The sequence below is a fragment of the Canis lupus genome, chromosome 16 (assembly GCF_011100685.1).
Source record: "Canis lupus familiaris isolate Mischka breed German Shepherd chromosome 16, alternate assembly UU_Cfam_GSD_1.0, whole genome shotgun sequence".
In the NCBI taxonomy this organism is placed as follows: Eukaryota; Metazoa; Chordata; class Mammalia; order Carnivora; family Canidae; genus Canis; species Canis lupus.
In genome coordinates, this window is record NC_049237.1 from 58,380,821 (window position 1) to 58,400,818 (window position 19,998).

Below are 19,998 nucleotides of genomic sequence, written 5' to 3' on the forward strand. Positions count from 1 at the left end.
GAACACAGAATCCGGGCAGAACTGTATTTTCTCAACTGTATTTTCTCCCTCTTCTCAAACTGTAGCTATTTATACTCTAGAAGGATCCTTAAAAATGGTTGAACGGTAGATATTCTAAAACATGAACACATTGTCTCTGTTTATTTTGGGGGGGGCAAAATGAAAATATGTTTATGCTCAATTTGCTAATCTGATAGATTCGCGCGCGGTGCATGTTTTGTGCTAAAACTCGATCTCAATAGAAAAATCTTTAAATTTTCTGTTTTTTTTTTTTTTTTTCTTTCCATAGTTTTACCTAGCCACACGTGTGGAAACCCCGGGGAGATCCTGAAGGGAGTTCTCCACGGAACGAGATTCAACATAGGAGACAAGATCCGGTACAGCTGCCTGTCTGGCTACATCTTGGAAGGCCATGCGATCCTGACCTGCATCGTCAGCCCGGGCAACGGGGCTTCCTGGGACTTCCCAGCTCCGTTTTGCAGGGGTACGTACCACAGCTGGGGGTGCGGTGGCCTGGACCCAACTGTGGACATGGCCTTGGGGCTGATGCTCTAACAGCTTCCGCTCAAGGAAGAGAACTCACGGCCTGCTGGGTCCCGCCAGGCCAGCGCCTTCTGTTCCTAGAAGTCATGTCACCTGTACCCCAAGAGGCCATGGGGGTCCTGGAAAGCCAGTAACAGGCATAGATGTGTCCTTAAATATCCAAATGTTTCTTCATTCTGCTTTTCAGACTCTATTCCCTTTCCGCCTAATGTTATCACTTGCTGTCACAGCTTCCAGGCTTTACTGTTCGCATTTATATCCTTCTTGATGCGACGGCTCCTTTTTTATTTTTTTTAATCTTCTCATTAAAAATGACAAACACCATTGTTAATTAAATTATCCCTTTTAAGGACTCTTTGGGATTTCTTAGGACTTTGAGATAAGGTGGTCGTGAAAGGCTGTGTCCTATCCAAGTGCTCAGCGGCATGATTCGGGGCAAGGTTAGGATTACTTTCCCGACGCCCTGTGACTTTTACCTTCTTCCATAACTTTATTTTACTGATCCGGTAACTTTAGGGAAGAGCTGACTGCAATGCTTAAGTTCTGACTTTCCGGAGAGAAACTCGACTTAGGTTTTCAAAACTAAAAGTGTGGCCAACATCTATTAAGGCCTTAATAAGAGGGCAGAAAGCGTGCCGAGGGCTTTACTCGGATCACAGCGATGCTCTTCACAATCACGAAAATAATAACCATAAACACTCATTTAACAGATAAAGAATCAAAGTTTGTATTTTGAGCAGGTCCCAGAGATAGGCAGCACGTGCTGCGTTAGGACTCGCACCCACGTCTGGCTTCTAGTCACACAGCCGGCACAAGGTCACAGCCTCGGCCACAGGACCTCACGGAGCAGCGTGTTGTCCCCTGTGCGCTTCTCGTTCAGTCTATGCTACTTAATGGACACTTTCCTTTTAGAAAAAAAAAAAAAAAAGTGTTTTCTGTTCAACGTTGTGGTGTCCTAAGATCTCTCTGGTGCTACATTCGGGCGCGATGACCTGTCGCTAGTGCCACCTGCGACCTCTGCAGGTGCTGCCGGCAGCTGGGCCGGACCAGTCGCTTCACCTGCTTCGTGTCCTACCTGTGCAAGCAGGTGTCTCATCACAGGCTCATTCTGTAGCCGAGGAATCTGAAGTTAAGAGGTGTGACGGGGTCAGGGCGTTCTAGCTCGGAGGTGGTGGGGCTCAGGCGGAGCGTGTCCAACGGCTCCCCCACCCTGGAGGGAATCCTACTGCCCACGTTTCCTGGTGCTTCCTCCAGAAGTTCTTATTTCCTCTGCTCGTTTCTGAACCTGTCCTCTCTCTGTCTCTCTCTCCCTCCCCCTTCCTTATCACTACTGATTATTCTCCGTTTTGTCAAAAGAATGGTGTGTGTTAGTTTTTTTCCAAAATGAACAGCGGAGAAATAAAAAAAACAGCAGAGCCAGGCAGTAGGTTCGAGAGTGCTTTTAATGGGGAGCGCTCCCGGGTGAGGTTCCATGACTCGGAGAGGTGGCCCGGGTCAGGGAAGTCGCACCGGGGTTGGGGAGTGTGGGGGGTTTTAAGCCTTACTGGTTCCGGGTCTGGATCTGGGTGGGTCCCTTGCCAAATTAGGCAAGGGAACACCATGTCCCTAGGTGATTGGCTGGGGGTAGGGATAGTATAGACGATGGGGGGTGGTCCCTGGCTGGAAAGTCCTGGATGGAAAGTTTCAGTTTCCAATCTAGGCTTTGATTTACTGGAGTTGATGTGGTGGTCATGGCTGCTTTGGCGGGAAGATCAGCCATTTTGACCCAATTTGAGATGTCCGCCATGGTGGGTGCCCCTGTCTCTCAGCCAGCCCAACAGTGTGTACTCAAAATCAGGCCTCCCTTCCATTTGCCTTGTTTTGTCATTGAATCTCCTCAACCAGCTGGTCCCACCTAAGGACACTGGCAGGAGGTGTCCCAAATACATGCCCTCTGCCTTGACCTCCCCAGTGCGCCCTGCACTCGGGGCAACACTGGAGCTCCTGCAACTTTGGCCTCTTGTGCCCTGTGCGCGCTACCTTTTCCTTTTTTTCAAACTTCGTTCACCTCTGTTCCCACTCTCGGTCCCCACTCTCGGTCCCCTTATCGTTATTTGTTCTTTTTACCTGGACCCCCTCAGGTTGGTTACAGGAGCTCCATGTGAGGAATGCCACATCCATCCTACACCCTCCTCCTGGGTGGCTCTTCCCAGCACCCAGCTCCCTGGCCACCTCCCTCTCAGCCAGATCCGTCGGCTGATGCTACAGGAGCCAAGTGCCAAGTCTTCCTCATGGCTCCGACGTGTCCCAGGGTCACCTTGGTGTAACTGAACAGCGGATGGCACCTGCCAGTGTCCCCTGACACAGACTCAAAGCATTTCTGCCCCGTACAATGGTCCTGCAGGGCTCAGGGGGCCGGTGCTCCTCCCAGCCGCTGATGGTAGGCTCCCCTGTGCTCTGCAAGAGCTGGAGGGCGCCCTGGATGGAGCATTTACACCACAGAAATTGGCAAACCCTACACACCACGGCCTTGTTTTTGGTTTACTTTTTTCCCCAAAGAGTTCCTTCCCAACATATCACTCCATGCTCAATCCCAAAGTTTTGCTGTTTTTATTCTGTTACACAGTTCACCTTTTCGCCCTCCACAAATCTTGCTGATTTATCAAGTTTACACTTAAGTCCAAATTTCTGTCATTTCTTACACTGTAACCTCTTTTGGGATTTTTTTTTTAAGTCCTTCTGTCTATAGTGCTTATTTTGTTGCTATTTTATATTTGAACATAACGTCTTAACATGGCTTCCTGAAGGAGCTTCGAACCTCCCAGAAGACAGTACATAGTCATACAGACTTTGTAGCCAGACCCTCGATTCCTCGATTCCTCTCTACATTAAAATGTAGCCTCGTCTACAGCGCTTTCCCCTTACTGCTGTACCCGATTCCCACAGTCAAGAACTTAATAGAGGCATAGACAGATGTCGAGTATCCCATAAGGAGTCTTTAATCAACCTGAAAATGCAAGAAGTAAATATTAATAGTAGCCACTACCACTTCTTTCTTCTCCAAGGAGTTTTCTTCTTAATTGAAGGGTCTTTATTTATTCCACGACTATAAGCCTTATAAAGTCAAAGTTAATATAATAATACACCCAACAATCATTCTTAGTCTGTCACCAATTTATTAAATTCCAACTATATTAATATATTTTTGTCAGCATAAATATTTTGTCTCCTTCGTTACAGATGATTACATTTATAGTTATATTTTGCTTATATTATACTTATATTTTGCTTTTCCCACTGCTTGGGCTAGTAGCAAATTCAAAGGGCATTAAATTAGATATAATTGTTTTATGAAACAAATCTGAAAGCTGCAACAGTTTGTCATTCCATTGGATAACTGAATCATAAAGAAAATCAATGACCTAATTCTTATAAATGTGTAGATGTGGCCTATCTAGGGGAAACATAAATGAATTTCAGTAAAGTGGGCTTAGATAATTTATAAAAATGAAATGAGTATATTTTCTGCTTCCCCAGTGTTCTAGTGATTTAGTTCCAGGAATCACTGGAGGATTCTTCTTGATAGCACTATGAACGGTAACACCACTAGATCCCATTACGATGACTTTTTGCTAGTGTTGAAAAATTAAAAAAAAAAAAAAAAAGAAAGAAAAATTTATGTATAAGTCCAAGTGGCAGTATCTAACCTGAACATTGACACCCAGAGGTGTGTATCATTTCTGGAGTCATGTGATATTCTTTAAAGAAAGAAGGTAGAACCATGTATTCAATAAAACTAGTACCTAATAAACTGGAGACCAGCCCGCTCTGCTTATAACTGATTTCCTCTAAGTCCTCTTATAACAGCAACAAATTGACTTCTTTCCAGGGTGAGGTTTCAGGGTTTCTTATTCTGGAGGCTCCCCATTTCAGTCTTCCTCATTGATCTTGGAGTTTTCAACTTAACATCAAGAACTTCCTTAATTTCACCCCATTAACACCTATGGTTCCTGTTGTCTCTTTTAGTCTTTGCAAAGATGTATCCTGTGTGGGCAGGCACGGTGCCTATTTAGAGGAGAAATTAAAAAGGGCGGGGGGGAGAGAAATAGAACCAAAACAGATGCTCTCAGCTCAGAATTTAAGTGCCGCCTTCATTTGCTTTATGCTTCCCCTACTGTATTATTAAATCAAAAAGACTGTAGCGTGAAGGGCCAAGATATATCACAAATTACTTTGGTCCCCAGAACACTGGAGGGCCATAGGGTATAAAATACAGATGAGAAGGGACTCTTCTTAAATGGAAGCTGAACAGCAGTCTGTCTCCAGATTTATGGCATGGTCCAGAAAGTAGAAAGGAAGCAGGTGAGGAGCAGCACTGGGACAATGCTGCTTCATGAGAAACAGTGATGTGATCTGAAGCAACCCCTGGGAGACGTGGTCCTCGCCTCACGTTAGCCCAGCATGAGGCGGCTAAGACACTTCCTTGCTGCTGCTCCTCAGACTCTGCAAATCCTGATTCATGACTTCAATTTTTAAGTGCCTTATTCCACGTGGACAGTCACATGGAGAATAGGTAGAAATGAGGGCCATTTGGGGACGTGAGCTATGCTGGGCCTGGGAGAGATTAGCAACGTGTTATAGTTTATGCTTTACGTAAATGATTGGACAGTTGCACCGGGCAGAGGCCATTGGAAACCAGCCAGCTCCAAGCAAACGCTGGTCAAGTCCGGCCAGAGATACATGGTCTTGCTTCCCTAAACATCACCTTTGATGATGAAAGCCTTGATGCTTTCAACGATGGAACACTTTGTGTTTGCAAAGTGTTTCATGAAATAATTATCAACAGCCATTGCAGACCTGAGATCCCTGAAGTCAAAGCTCTGGACGTTACCAATTACAAGTTGTCCTAAATGACTTATTTTTTTTTTTATATATTCACTTCACAGAGGAGTATTCACGTTAGGTGCGCAACTCCTATGAACTCCAATAGAAAGTCCTCTAAAATCGTATTTATATAATCCCCACTTGTAAAGATGCTGAAGTCCATAAAGTCTTGAACCCGCTGTATCTCTCAACCTTGAGAGGTAGGCAGGGAAGGCAGTATTAGTCCTGTAATAAATGTAAGGAGCTTTCACTGGTGCTGACATCGGTTGTAAATGTATGACTTGGGCATTATAACAAGACCATTCATTGTGTCATCCTCCTTTTATGAAATTTAATATAAGGGGTACATGCTCATAATTAAAAAATAAGGTATAGCAGGGATCACTATGAAAAGAAACGTCCCGTTGAAACTACCATCCTCTTATGCCACAGATATTTTGATAACATTGAACTGTTTTTTAGTACTATAACTGCTTGCCTTATTCTTTTTTATCAATCTTTTTTTTTTTCAGTTTTTAAGAATATTGTAAAGACTTTATTTGAGAGAGAGAGAAAGAGAGCACAAGCAGAGGGAGGGACAGAGGGAGAAGCAGATTCCTCGCTGAGGGAGGAACCCAATGTGGTGCTGGATCCCAGGAACCCAAGATCATGACCTGAGCTAAAGGGAGATGGTTCACTGAGCCACCCAGACAGCCCTTAATTAATTAATTAATCAATTAATTATAAATTGTCATATTGCTATGAGGATTAGATACTTCTTTTACTCCCATTTACCATTATACTTATATTTTGCTTTTCCCACTGCTTGGGCTAGTAGCAAATTCAAAGGGCAATTGTTTCTCCCAATTTAATTTCAATTTCTGTATATCATCCTTAAAAATTAAATAGTACAGTCTTTTTTTTTTCTCTTTTCTTTTCTTTTTTTTTTTTTTTTTTTTTTTTTTTTTTTGTTACCCCAAAGGCACAGGCAAGGCTTTAGTGGGGCTAGAGTTTAAGCTGAAGGTGACACAGCATGGCCAGAGTAGTGATGCTGGTTTCTCCAAACAGGGCAGCGCCCCTACTTAAACAGAGAAAGTTCCCACTCAGGTTCAGCGTCTAGCATGCTAAGGACAGAAACAGGAAAAAGTGCTTCATCTTGACTGGCCTGGACCTCTGGCCGGGGCACCGTCCTGCATCCTGGAGCTTCCTAGTTCTGGCCTCGGGGCCTGGGCATCCCCACTAGCAAGGCCGTAGAGGTTCAGGTCCAGCATTTCCTGTCTGGTCTTAGCGGTCCCTTTGTGGTCACCAACATCTGTTCCCAAAATTGATGTCTGAGGGCCAGAAATGATAGAAACAAGGCCAGACCTAAAAATCAAAGGCCCAGGGAGGCTTTATTGGGGTTACAGCTCGAGCTGAGGGGATACACAGCATTAACAGAAAGCACTTAGGCAGCCTCCCTCTTACTGGTATGTCTTCTGATCCTGTCTTCCTGCTGTATTCTCTCAGCCATAATAGAACTTGTGCAATATCAAAGTTGTTAACATTTATATTTTATGTTATAATCATAATTAAGTCCTTCTTAATTTGTCTAAAGGCTGAAAAGCAATAAACGATATTCATATTATTATAACTATGTAAATATTTTTCACTGCAGAGCTAAGTATTATGCCTGTAATTAGACTGCCTCCTCTATAATCCAGTATCACAATTCCTGTGCCCCTCAGAGTTCAGATGAGCTCTTTCTGAGCCTCAATTATTCATAATAATGCCATAATTACTTTGGTTTCACATTTGGGCCAAGGCTATCTCCTATGTAATATATGTAATGCAATAGTAGCAAGCTCAAACACAAATGTGTGCTCGTGTTAAACTCCACATTAATATTTCTGACTGGCAGTTAGTTCTGATACTATTGATAATTTGGGGGCTGGAAGGGAGGCTAGGAGTTGGATCCCCTAAAAGGCAGAAAGAAGAAGAAGAAGAAATGGATTTTGTAAATGGCTGGCCCATTCATACCATGACTGCCTTCATGACTGCCTTTAGGACCTTCCATTGGTCCTAAAATTTTGAATTATCTTTCTTTGCCTCTTGTGGATTAGTAAAACTTATGGTTGTCACAGTCATCCAGATATCTTCCACTTTACGCTTATCTGAATTTTTACTAGGAACAAACTCTATTATTCTTCCTGAAGGCCATAGACTTTCTCTCACTCTTGACTGCTTTATGTTCCCCATACAATTGCTTTCTGTTGTTCCTGAGGTTTCTAGTTGCCACTGTTCCCAGGATATTGCACTTCCATTGCCCTGAATTCCCTAAACCTATACCTCCATTTCCCTAAAGTGTCCCTCAGACACTGAGGTCCCTGGCACTGGCTTCCCAGGCTCTTCCTTTACTGCCCCACTCAACCTGCCTACTCTCTCCTACATCCAATGTGTTCTTTTCCCTTTGTTTCACCTCAAATAGCTTCTTAGGAACTGTTGCTTCAGAGGAAAATCCTTTAAGCCTTATGATGCCTGCAGATATTCTTGTCTGCATCCACACTATTAGATATTATAGCTGAGTATAAAATTATACATGGAAAACATTTCTTCCCAGAATGTTAAAGCATTGTTTCATTATTTTAAGCATATTATTGGCTTCTGCTGAAATGTAGTTTCTCTCTTCTCTCTGTCTCTCCACACACACACACACACACACATACACACACACACAAACACACGCACACACACGGCAAGTGGATTTTGAAGTTTCTGACTGAAGAGATTAGCTCAAGCTAAAGAAGTAATGTTTTCCAGGCCTAGGTCAAAAGAGAAAACAGAGAGGCTTTTAAGAAAGCAAACCTAAACTATAGATTCCTTTGAGAGATGATACTATATTCATAATCTTGGGGAGAAGGATAAAACACACAGATGGGTGAATGCCACAGATGCACTTGTTCAGTGTGAGCTAGGTTGTAGGCCAGAGCATCCTCTGTGTGTGATGGAGCTAGTGGAGGGGCAGGGGTTAAGCTTCTACATGCCTAATAGGCATGTAGAACAATACATTTAGATAATATTAAATATTAGATTAGATATTATTGAATTAATAATAAAATAATATTATTTAGAATAATAGCTTCTAAATGCCTAATTGCTCAGTGTTTAGAACAGTTTTCCATTAGAAACATGATGTGACCCACAAGTATGAGCTGACCATGTAATTAAAATTTCCTAATAATCACTTTGATGCAGTCAAGAGAAATAGTTGAAATACGTTTTAATAATGCATTTTCTTAACCCAACATAGTTCCAAAGATGATCTTTCTAACACACAATCGATATAAAACATCAATAAAGTAGTTTGTGTTTTTCCATACTATTCTTAAAATCTTGGTGTGTATTTTAGTTGCAACATACGTCACTATAGAAGCCACGTTTCAAGTTCTCATTCAGCACGTGTGCTAGTGGCTACTACTTCAAATGGCTCAGATTTCGCAGGCAGAGGAGTTTTAGTATTCTTTGTTCCTTCCACTTGTTAATGCATGTGGAGTCCTGGTGCTGAGTGGGTTTCATTTTCACTTACGATGTAGATTCAATATATAGATGTAGGTTTGTGATAAGGACTGATAAAAAAAATGGGTCTCAAGTATACAAATCTGTGTCATAGTCTGATTGGAATTCTTCCCCTTAACTTCTCAGCAATTGCTGAAACAGATTTGAGCTGAATAGTATGGAAAGTAGAGTCTATTTTTAAAATTAGTTTAGGCAAGAGATAAGAGTGAGCTAGCTCTTGATTAAGCCAAAAAAGGTTTCTCAAAAGGAATCTCATCTCACTTGCTGTCTTACTTTTGGAACAAATGACATTGAGGTCTAATGAATGAAGATTATGGAAAACTTTGAAGAAGGTGCAGATTAGCTAGTGGAGTAAGCAAGGAATTGGAAACAGCTTTGTGCATGTATGACTCACAAACTACGAACAAGTGAAAATAAGACCCACTCCAGGGAGGGGAGGAACCAGATTGAATTCCAGGGCCTACCTTCCCTGTCTGTAAACTGATACGTATACTGCGGTGAGATGTTCAGCCAGAAAGCAATACGGGTGACGTCTGGATCCGGCAGCTCAGCTCCAGAGGCCTGCGTAGCTAATCTCTACACAGTATTATGAAGAGAAAAAACAAATATTTTGAAAAGATGCTCTTCTCAGTAGTAGTCCGAGGATTAAAGGAAATGGCATATGCTAAGGACCCTGCAAAGTCTTTAGCACAAAAGAAGGCAAATAAAGCACAGATGACGTAGCATCATGTTTCGGGTGCAGCGCTACCTGGGAGCAAATCCTGCTGTATCGCCAACCATGTGCTGTAGCTTTTGTCAAACTTACTTTCTCTCTCTGGTCTGATTTTCCTTCTCTGTGTAACAGCACCTATTTCATACGTCTGTTAAAGACTGAGATAATCCAGGTGAAGTGCTTAGCAAAGAGCCTGACATAGTGAAATTCTCTAAATGTCAACTATTATTTTTTTTGTTTTTTTGTGTTTTTTTTTAATTTATACAAGTCAAATGCAGAGCAATTTCCTGCACTTTATATAAATGTCAACTATTATAATTACTGTCCCATCCCATCTCCCTTCCAGTCTTGAAAGCAGCTTCAGATTGTGAAACTAAGTGAAGCCCAATGGCAAATAATCTGAAGGGAAATTCATATAAGCTATCTCAAGGCTCGTAGCTCTTAAAAAGTTTTTAGGCACCATTGATATTCTTTGGGAAGAAAAAACCTATCAGACTGATTTGAGGAGAGAAACTGAATGAAAGGAGACTCGGATGAAGAGGATTTTCAGTCCCTACTAAAGGGTAGTCCACATAGGAACACATCATTATACCTTATGGGTCACAGTTGAGATGCATGGAGAAGACAAAAATTACATATACACCATGCGTGTGAATCCACAAATGCCTGTATAGGATGACACTGTAGAGAATATAGATTAGCAATAGTCCAAATGTAGATTCTTTCTAGAGTCCCTTTCTCTGAGGGAATAATAATCAATCAAATTCAAAGTATCTGAATAAATGGGAAATAGAATACCATTTGATATCAAATGATAAGAATATCAGTTTGGCTATTAAAATGATAAAGTTTCAAGAAAAAAAAAAGTTGTGATACTAATAGAGAAACCTCTAGCACTGACCAGGTGGCAAGCCCTTTCTATGTGCCTTACATCTATTCTTGTGTCTAATTTTCATAATAACCACTCAAGTTATATGCTACCATCATTCCTGTTTTTTTATAGAGTCTCGGGCACCGAGGCACAAAGTGACTTTTCAGAGGTCACGTGGTAGCAAGTGGGAGAAGCAGAATCTTCACCTGGGCTTCTCATGCAATGCGCTGCCCATTCCCTTCTAATTTAGAGGAGAAATAAGTGACTTTAAAAGAAAGTAAGTTTTCCTCTGGAAGCAAACATTTGAATTTAAATTCAACATGTTCTTCTTGAGAACGCTATGCCTGAGTTCTGAACGACCTGCGAAGGGGCAGGGAGAGCACAGCTTGTCTGATGTGCCATCAGGAGCAGCAGGTGACTGGGTGTCCCCGAGGGAGAGGAGAGCGATGGGTGCGTGTGGTCGGAGGCCGCCTCCTGCTCCAGCTGCTCCCACACGCGGCCCAGGAGGATGGCTCACAGCCCCACGGCCCACTCCGAGGTCGTGGGCCCAGGGAGGACAGAAATAAAGGCCGTCAGATGCCAGGAGGGACAAGTGACGCCTGGTGGTCTCAGTATCTTCTGTGGGTGTGAAGCTGGTTTGAGCCCAGCTCCTGCTGGAAGTGACCACTGTGGATCGCAGATGGAAAACTTCATGTGGAAGATACAGATGCAGTGAAACGCCGGGACCCCTGCACCCCGATGTTCACAGCAGCAATGTCCACAAGAGCCACAGTGTGGAAGGAGCCTCGGTGTCCATCGACAGATGATGGAGAGAGAAGCTGTGGTCTGTGTCTACAGTGGGATATTCCTCAGCCATTAGACACGACAAACACCCACCATTTGCTTCGACGTGGAGGGACCTGGAAGGTATGATGCTGAGTGAAATAAGTCAATTGGAGAAGGACAAACATTATATGGTCTCATTCATTTGGGGAATATAAAAAATAGTGGAAGGGAATAAAGGGGAAAGGAGAAAAAATGAGTGGGAAATATCAGAAAGGGAGACAGACCATGAGAGACTCCTAACTTGGGGAAATGAACTAGGGGTAAGGGAAGGGGAGGTGGGTGAGGGGACGGGGTGACTGGGTGATGGGCACCGAGGGGGGCACTTGATGGGATGAGCACTGGGTGTTATGCTATATGTTGGCAAATTGAACACCAATAAAAAATAAAATAAAGAAAAACTTCGTGTGGGCTCAGCTCAAGAGCCGTAAGCCCGTAGAGGGCTGTGTGGCTGTAAGGCCTTTCTTGTATTTTATTTTAAAGGCTAAATATGATTTGCGAGAGCTATTTCTCTACAGAGTAAGTCAACCTCGGAGAAAACAAAGCAGAGAGTGGTCTGGTTCCTCCAACGGTCTTCCTGCTCCTGGAAGGGCTTCCTTTGGGTTAGGTTTCTGTGAACCTCTTTCTTTTTCCTTCTTTCCACCCCTCATCTGTCCTCCCAGGAGCCCACTCTCCCCTTAAGCAAAAAGGCAAGAGGTGGCGCATGCTGCAGGGCGGTGGGCTCAGTGGGGTGGGAGGAGGTGGAGGTGCTCTGGCTCCGAGCAGAGTCAGCTCGGGAGGCAGTTGAGCCAAGATACAAGAATACTTGAAAGGACTCAAAGAAACCCATACCAAGACACAGAAACATCTGAAAATACTGACAAGGAAAATAATCTTGAAAGCAGCAAGAGAAACAACTTGTCTATAAGGGAAATGGAATACAAATGATAGCAGAAAACATTATTTTTTTTTAAAAAGAAAGAAAGCCAGAAAGAAGTGGCACATGTTTTAAGTGCTGAAAGAAAAGAACTGTCAATTCTGATTTCAATATATGGTGAATTTATCTTCTAGGAATAGAAGGGAAATAAAGATACTGGTTGAAGGTAAATAAGAGAATTTGTCACCAGCAGACCTACCTTAAAAGACTGTCTAAAGGAATTTCTCCAAACAGAAAGGAAGTCCTAATAGAAGGAACTATGAAACATCAAGAAGGAAGAAAAACATGGAAAGGGGAAAATGTGGGCAAATAAAATACATCTTTTCTCTTCAAAAAAAAAAAAAATACTTGAGAGGTAGTGGCCAATTATTGTTCCCTCTTTACTTTCTATCTCCAGCCGATGGATTCTTTGTAGGTAACCATGAGATACTCAAGAAGAGGAAGGGGAAAAAAAAATAAAAATAAAAAATAAAAAAAAATAAGAAGAGGAAGGGGAAGTAGAGCGAGCGCGGTTAAACATTTTACTTAGATCACATCTCCATGGCAGGGATCATAATATAAACTTTGAACACACTATTTTATATTGTCCAGAATTGGGGAGGGGGTTATTATCTATCGTTTGCAGTTGGGGAAATGAATTCCCTGACATGCAAGGAATCTCATCCAAGGCTACGAAGATGTAGGTGATACGACCACTTCTCACACTTCATGCTTTTTACATTTTTCTCTGACGGCCTCCTCCTTGGGGAAAGTTGAAGGGCAGGTTGTTCGCTTTTGTTTTGGTAAGAAGCAAGATTTGTAAACCATTAAAAATAATAGCAAATGAATCGTTATTGGGAGCTAAGCTTCCATAAAGCTCTAACCTTGTTTCTGTCTAAACACATGCATTTAAGATAAATATTCACCTAAATGTGTCAAAACACATTGTCAATATTATGTGATGGTTTTAAAGAATACAGGATGTGACAGCTGTTTTGCTTGCCTTTTTTTTTTTTTTTTTTTTTTTCTTTTAAGAGCTGACTGATTTTCATCCAGCTCAGGACAGTTGCATTTTTCTTGGAAGAAGAAATGGTAGTTAGCGAGCGAAGATGCATGAAGTCAAGAAGCAGGAGCGGTGTTGGTAACACCTCTAATAAAACAGGCTCAATAATGCACGCCTGTGGCTCATGGGGAGCTAAGGCTGCAAATTTCTTTAATTGATAAGCCTTACATAACGTGACTGGAAATGACAATATGTCACTTGCCAATGCCTTATGAAATGTCACTCAGGGCTTTTTAATTGCAGGCATTCTACTGCTGGGGATGATGGGTTGAGAGGGAGGATGGGGAAGATACAGCTAGAGGGGAGGGAAGGGAGAGAAGTCATACTTTTTATGGGAGCCTATAAATTCTGTGATATTTAAAACACAGCTGTGTTTTTATCAGTTATGTTACAGAAATAACACAAAATGAATCTTAAATGATCTGTCATGTCAGGACCACGCATTACAAAGTAAGATTGAGTGGGGCAATCTTCGTATAAGAAACCTGGTTCTAAATTAAGTTCGAATGGCTTTAGACAATTTGGTTTTAAGCACTTTTCTTGCACACTGTGCAATAAACAACTCTAATGTAAATCTTACCAAAATTGGGGGGGGGGAAAGTATTGAAAATATATGTCAACATTAGATTATAGTAAATTTGGTTTACACGTCTCACATTTCACTATGCTACCGGCTTTCTGCTAAGTGCCTTTTTTTTTTCCTTTTTTTTCCTTTATCTCTTTAAAAACAATCTTGTAACAAGTTTAAAGCCTAATCATAAGTGCCTGTATGCCAGTTATTTTCAATTTTATGGATTAATTTACACTATTTTCCTGTGATTCTATTCCAGGTAACACATTCGGTTGTAGGGCGGAATGGGACTAGTGCTAATATAAATACATCCCCTGGGATCCCTGGGTGGCGCAGCGGTTTGGCGCCCGCCTTTGGCCCAGGGCGCGATCCTGGAGACCCGGGATCGAATCCCACGTCGGGCTCCCGGTGCATGGAGCCTGCTTCTCCCTCTGCCTGTGTCTCTGCCTCTCTCTCTCTCTCTCTCTCTCTCTGACTATCATAAATAAATAAAAAATAAAAAAAATATATTTAAAAAATATAAATACATCCCCAAGTACACGCCATTCATTGAGATGTAGTAATGGGCATGCTTAATGGGAAGGATTTGATCACTCAGGATCCTGCTTTGTCACGTACTCGCTGGAACATCTTGGACAAGCTCTTTTCTTGTAAAGCCTCTGGTTCTGAATCTGTTAAATTACACTAATACTTTTAATCTCACGGCACTGGTAAGGATTACGTTAGATGCTCAAAATGCTCAATACTAATAATTGCTATTATTATTGTAAACATTATCATTGAAGAGCTAGGAGGGAGGGAGATTAGGGATCCAAGGAGACCAACTCAAGCTCTGAGAAACTCTCAGAGACTGAAGTTGTGAGCAGATTACATTTTCTGTCCTTTGCAAGATTAGTATCATATCATAAACTTTTCAGTTTTAATTGATAGCATTTTATTCTCAATATCCTCAAATTATACAAATTAATAGTTTTTTCTCTCCCCTATAATTGAACATAATGAGTGTTTCCAATGTTTACTGCTGCATATAATGCTATAATTAGTGTCTCTGTACATATAGCATTGCTTTTGTTTCTTCTGTTTAATTCTTTCCTAAGGAGAGAGTTCTAGGGATGTTGTTTATGCATCTCACACTGGCTGAACAAATTTCCACGCCACAAGGAGTTTCTCCACAATTACTTTCAGTTTCAATGTTAGTATTTACTTTTAATTTGCTGAGAATTTAGTGGCACCAAAATGATACCCCAAAGTTGCCTTAATTGTCTTTTGATTTCCAATAGAACATGTCTGCCTACTATTCGTGTTCATTCATTCATTGTTTAAAGAAATATTTAGTTATCAAGGACCTACAAGTTTTCAGATGTGCTTATCAATCAAATCAAAGGCCAGATAGTAAATACTTTGTTTTCCTTTTTTTTCTTTTTTCTTTATGTTTTCCAAGTCACATCGTCTCCATATCAGCTACTGTAAGCCAGTCATTGGAAGTAAAATTTCCATAGAGATTACCTAAACAAATAGGCATGGCTATGTTCCAGTAAGTTTTATTTATAAAAATGGGGCCAACTGTGGCCCACAAGCTGCAGTTTCCTATTTAGTTCCTGAAGACGTGGCTACAAAATGAACAAAACAAGAACAAAACAATTCCCAGCTTCCATGGAAATATTCTTTGTTGGGGATAGGTAACATAGATACATAGAGAGATGAGTAAAAACAAATATGTCCTATATCTGGTTGTAGTAAGTGTTCAGAGATGTTCTCCCTACGTGACATTGAACCAAGGTCTGTAGAGACCTGCTGCTTGGTTTGTCTAGGGCTGCCCTGGGTTTAACACCTAAGGTCCCGTATCCTGGGAAACCTCTGTCTTTGACAAAACCAACATCACTTGGACCCCCCATGGAGGTGAGGGGGCAAACCCTAGGGGAATATCAAGAGAGTACTCCAGATCAAGGAAAAGGCCAGGGCTGTGGTCCTGAGACTAGTACATACAGCGAAAAAACAAAGGGTAGCACCACAGCCAGTATAGTCGGAGCAGACTAGACAGTGGTGTGTGTGGTAGGAAAGGAGGTCAGAGAAAAGGTGGGTGGGGAAAGGTCCTGGAGGGTCCTGTGGTCCATAACATGGACACTAGCTTCTATTGTGAGTAATATGGAAAGGCATTGAGAAGCAACATCGATCACATTTAGAATTTAAGAGGATTGCTTGGCTACTCTGTTGAGAAGAGGATATATGGTGGGAAGGACAAAATCAGAGAATCTGTCAGGAAGCCACTGTAATATTCAAAGTGAGAGATGATATTATTTTGAGAAGTGATAGCAGCAGGGTGCTGCAAGATACAGTTGGATTGAGAATGCAATTTGAAGAAGGGGGCAGTAGGGTTCTTTGACTCCATGTTCACGGAATGAGAAAGAAACAGAAGAGTCACAGATGATGCGATGACTTTTTTACTAAGCTACAGAGTGTAGTTGCCATACTCTGAAATTTCAGATTTGGAAAAGGAAGGATCAAGAGTATGACATGGATGCAAGTCTGGAATGCTGTTTAGACACGCATATACATGTATCATGTAGGCAATCGGACACATAAAACTGAATTCAAGAGAGAGATCTGGAATTGAACTAGAAAGCTGAGAACTGTCAGCAGGCAGATGGCATTTAAATCCATGCCACTGAGCCTAGATGGGACCAATAAGGGAATGAATATAGTGAGGGAGAAACAAGGTCTACTGATGGAACCTCGGGTATTCCACTAAGGAGTGGACGGTGACATGAAACAAGGTGGGGCTGAGTATAAATGACCAACAAGATCAGAGCAAGCATGAGAAGAGTAGTTCACAAACCTCCCAGTGAAGAAATCAGATGTTCACATTGTACCAGCACCATTTTTATTGTAGCATGTATGCAAGATGTAATCACCAGTAGAAAATGGAGAAGGCACAGGGGATCACTTTGTGGTATTTTTGCAAACTTAATGTGAGTTTGAAATTATTTCAAAATTAAAAAAAAAACAGTTTTGAAAGCCTAGGGAAAAAAAAAATCTCAAGAAAGACAAAATGGATAACTGTCCAGTGTTGCTGAGGGCTTGTGTGATGTGAGAACTGACTGTGGGATTTATTGGTGCTGCTTACTTGAGAAGAGCAGCTGCCTTGGGCCACAAAGGACAAAATCATGACTCAAGTGGGTTCAAGAGAGGACAGGAAAAAAATTAAAGATTGCAATTATAGAACTTTTTTTTTTCTGAAATGTATTATTGGGAAAGTTTTGTTTGTTTCAAAATAGGGTAGAGAGAGACGTGCAATCTGGAGGTAGATGTGGGCTTGTGGGGTAGGAGCTTTAAAACAATTAGGTAAATTATAATATGTTTGTTTGCCCAGGACAATTCTCAATAAAAAAAGAAGATAATCATTTTGAGAAAGGAGAGGATGGTGAAGATTTGGCTTAGGAACTTGGTCCGCGATGGAAGCAAGAACACAAACAGGTGTTGACCCTAGGTAGGAATCTTGCTGGTGTAAACAGGATGGAAATTTTATGGGCAGAAGTGCAGAGAGGTGATCAAATAGGGTATTCATAGGTATTCATACCTAATAATAGGTATGATTATTCTAATAATCATAGATTATTAAATTTCTTTTGAATTTTTGTTCAGTAAACGAATCAAAATCACTACATAAGGTTAAGAATATGGTGGCAGATGTTAGCAGGTTAAGGATGATGGGAGTTTGAAATGGCCATCCCACAAAAGTAAGACTAAAAACTGATGGAAATGAAGAATGCCCTCTTTAAAGGCCAGTGTGGATTTGGCTATCAATTTAACGTTGCATGTGCTTATTTCTGGTTTTGCTTTACCTCCAGCCATATTTAACTGCATGTGAATAAATGTGGGTTGGGTCCAAGTTTGAATCTAAGATATTGACCATGGACTTATGGGAAGAGCAAGGGAGTATTCTAAAAATGGCCATGAGATCCAAGGTGCCACCTGAAGACATGAGGAATGAGAGTGGAAAGTGGCAAGACCAGGGATCACCTGTGGGGCCAAACAATTATTGGGGTCAAGGTGTTTGGGAAAGTGGCCTGGATGTATGGACACTGGGGATCTGATCCCAGGACACTTCAGGTGCAGCTCTGCACAATGATCTTGTATCGTGGTGGAAAGACAAAGGGTGAGGATGGGGACAAAGGCTCCAAAGGGTTGGGCCTGGGGTTGGAGTGAACTGAGGTTGGAGAGGGGGCGAGTGAACTCAGAAGCCAGGCTTCAAAGGACGATCTGGCATTGATATGGAAATCAGCAAGAATTAGGCCAAATATGGAGTTGGAGAAACTGGCAGTGTTCCAGGGATAGAAATCTCCCAGGAATAATGGGCCTTCCCTGGGGATTTTGTAGATGACTAGAGGAAAAAGATTCTGGGGACCAGAGACTCAAAGCCAGGGCACTTTAGGGAAGAAAAAACGAAGCATCTGGAAATAGTAATGCAACGTGCAAGGTGGACACGTCGTCCAGCCCCAGGGCCCGCAGCACTTGGGCCTTGGAAGCAAACGCTGACACGTGGGAGGCCTTCATGACACATCATCCTCAGAAGACATCCGGGTTTCCGTTAGGGAAGGAGGGTTTGCCTTGGAAGGGTTGACATGTGGGGACGTTTGCTGATGGCTAAACCTGAGTTTCAGAGGACCTGGTGGAGGGGGTCAAGAGCTTGGGAGGGGAGGGCGATCAGACACGAGATGCATAGACCTTTGAGGGTGTGTGGGGTGACCAGGAGACTACTGCTGCTCGCAGTGACCGTGCACAGAGATCAAGGACTTAAAAGGATAATCTCCCGAGGGTCTCAGCCGTAACAGGAGTGGTGGCGTGTGAAGAAACAGTACACGTAGGTTCGGGGCCGTCCTGTGTTCCAGGCCCGAGAGCCCCTTCTAGGGGAAGGCTGCGGGAGGCAGTGGCTTCTTGACCTGCGCCTCGTGGTGCCTCTCTCTCCCTCCGGACCCCCCCCTCCCGTCCTCCTGGGGAAGCAACGTGGGGACTTAGGAAGGACAATGTTACCCAAAGCAGCGTGACTTTTAAAACTTAGGGTAAAATGTTCGAAAATAATTCAATGAGCTGTCATTGGCTGATCCCGCATCAGACCCCCGGCAGGGAGCCTGCTTCTCCCTCTGCCTGTGTCTCTGTCCCTCATGAATAAATAAATAAAATCGCAGAAACAATTAAAATTGAGAAGAATTTAGATGTGCACCCTGCATTTTATGAACTTACTAGCGTAGCTCAGGCATTTCCTGGAGCAGCCTTACAAATGCTTGGTGAACATACTCGAGGTCCCGCGGTTTGGATACATCATACTTTAATGATTTATCTGTTGTTAAACTTTTAGTTGGTTTCCATTTTTCTTTATGATAAATATGGCAAAGTATGACTCTAAATAATATTTTATTCTGTATTTTGAATTATGCCCTTAAGATATATTCCTAGCAACATTTATACCCAGGCAAGGCATATAATAATTTTAGAGTTTAGAATGCAACTTTGTGGAAGTTTGGAAATTCCTTAGGGGAAAGAGTGCACTCTGATTTCTGCTTACAGTCGGAATTATTTTCCTCACTTCCAGAAATCAGTAGATTCAAACATATCTTTTATTAAAAACCTTATCTTCTTCTTGGATTAAGTTGATGACATTCAAACTCCTTTGAGCTGCGGAAGCTTCTTTTCAAATGCAAGACTTTGTGAACCCTCAATATAGGAAATTGATTTAAAGAAATAATTGCTCTGGTAGAAATTTGGCGTGGGAGCTAAAGCCCATTTGCTGGACTCTGTTTTGCCACTTGCAACCTTTGCATGGAAGCCCTGGGAACATAATTTTCAAAATAATGAAGTGACTCAGCACCGATACTCATTATTTCACTGAAAAAAAAATCTATGTGTTGTATGTTCATTTTTACAGTCAGGTATTTCCTTGGCACTTTGGAACCTGACTTTATTTTCTTTCTGACTAATGAATAAAAAAGAAAGAAAAAAATGTAAAAAAAAAAAAAAAAGAAACAAAACAGAGGCGGGAGACAATGGGAATATAAATAGCATTTAGGAAACCAGATCCCCCAGCTTTCAGCTTCCAAATAAACCCCTCGAGTACAGCAAAATCAGAGTA

At 42.0% G+C, this 19,998-nt stretch overlaps 1 protein-coding gene across 1 annotated transcript in view; it reads left to right on the forward strand.

Moving 5' to 3' along the window:
* Positions 1-19,998, forward strand: part of CSMD1 (CUB and Sushi multiple domains 1) — a 1,850,581-nt gene that overhangs the window by 907,101 nt on the left and 923,482 nt on the right. Inside the window, exon 4 of the mRNA XM_038560546.1 lies at positions 290-484. Within this exon, the coding sequence (XP_038416474.1) occupies positions 290-484 (195 nt within the window). The remainder of the gene's footprint in view (positions 1-289; positions 485-19,998) is intronic.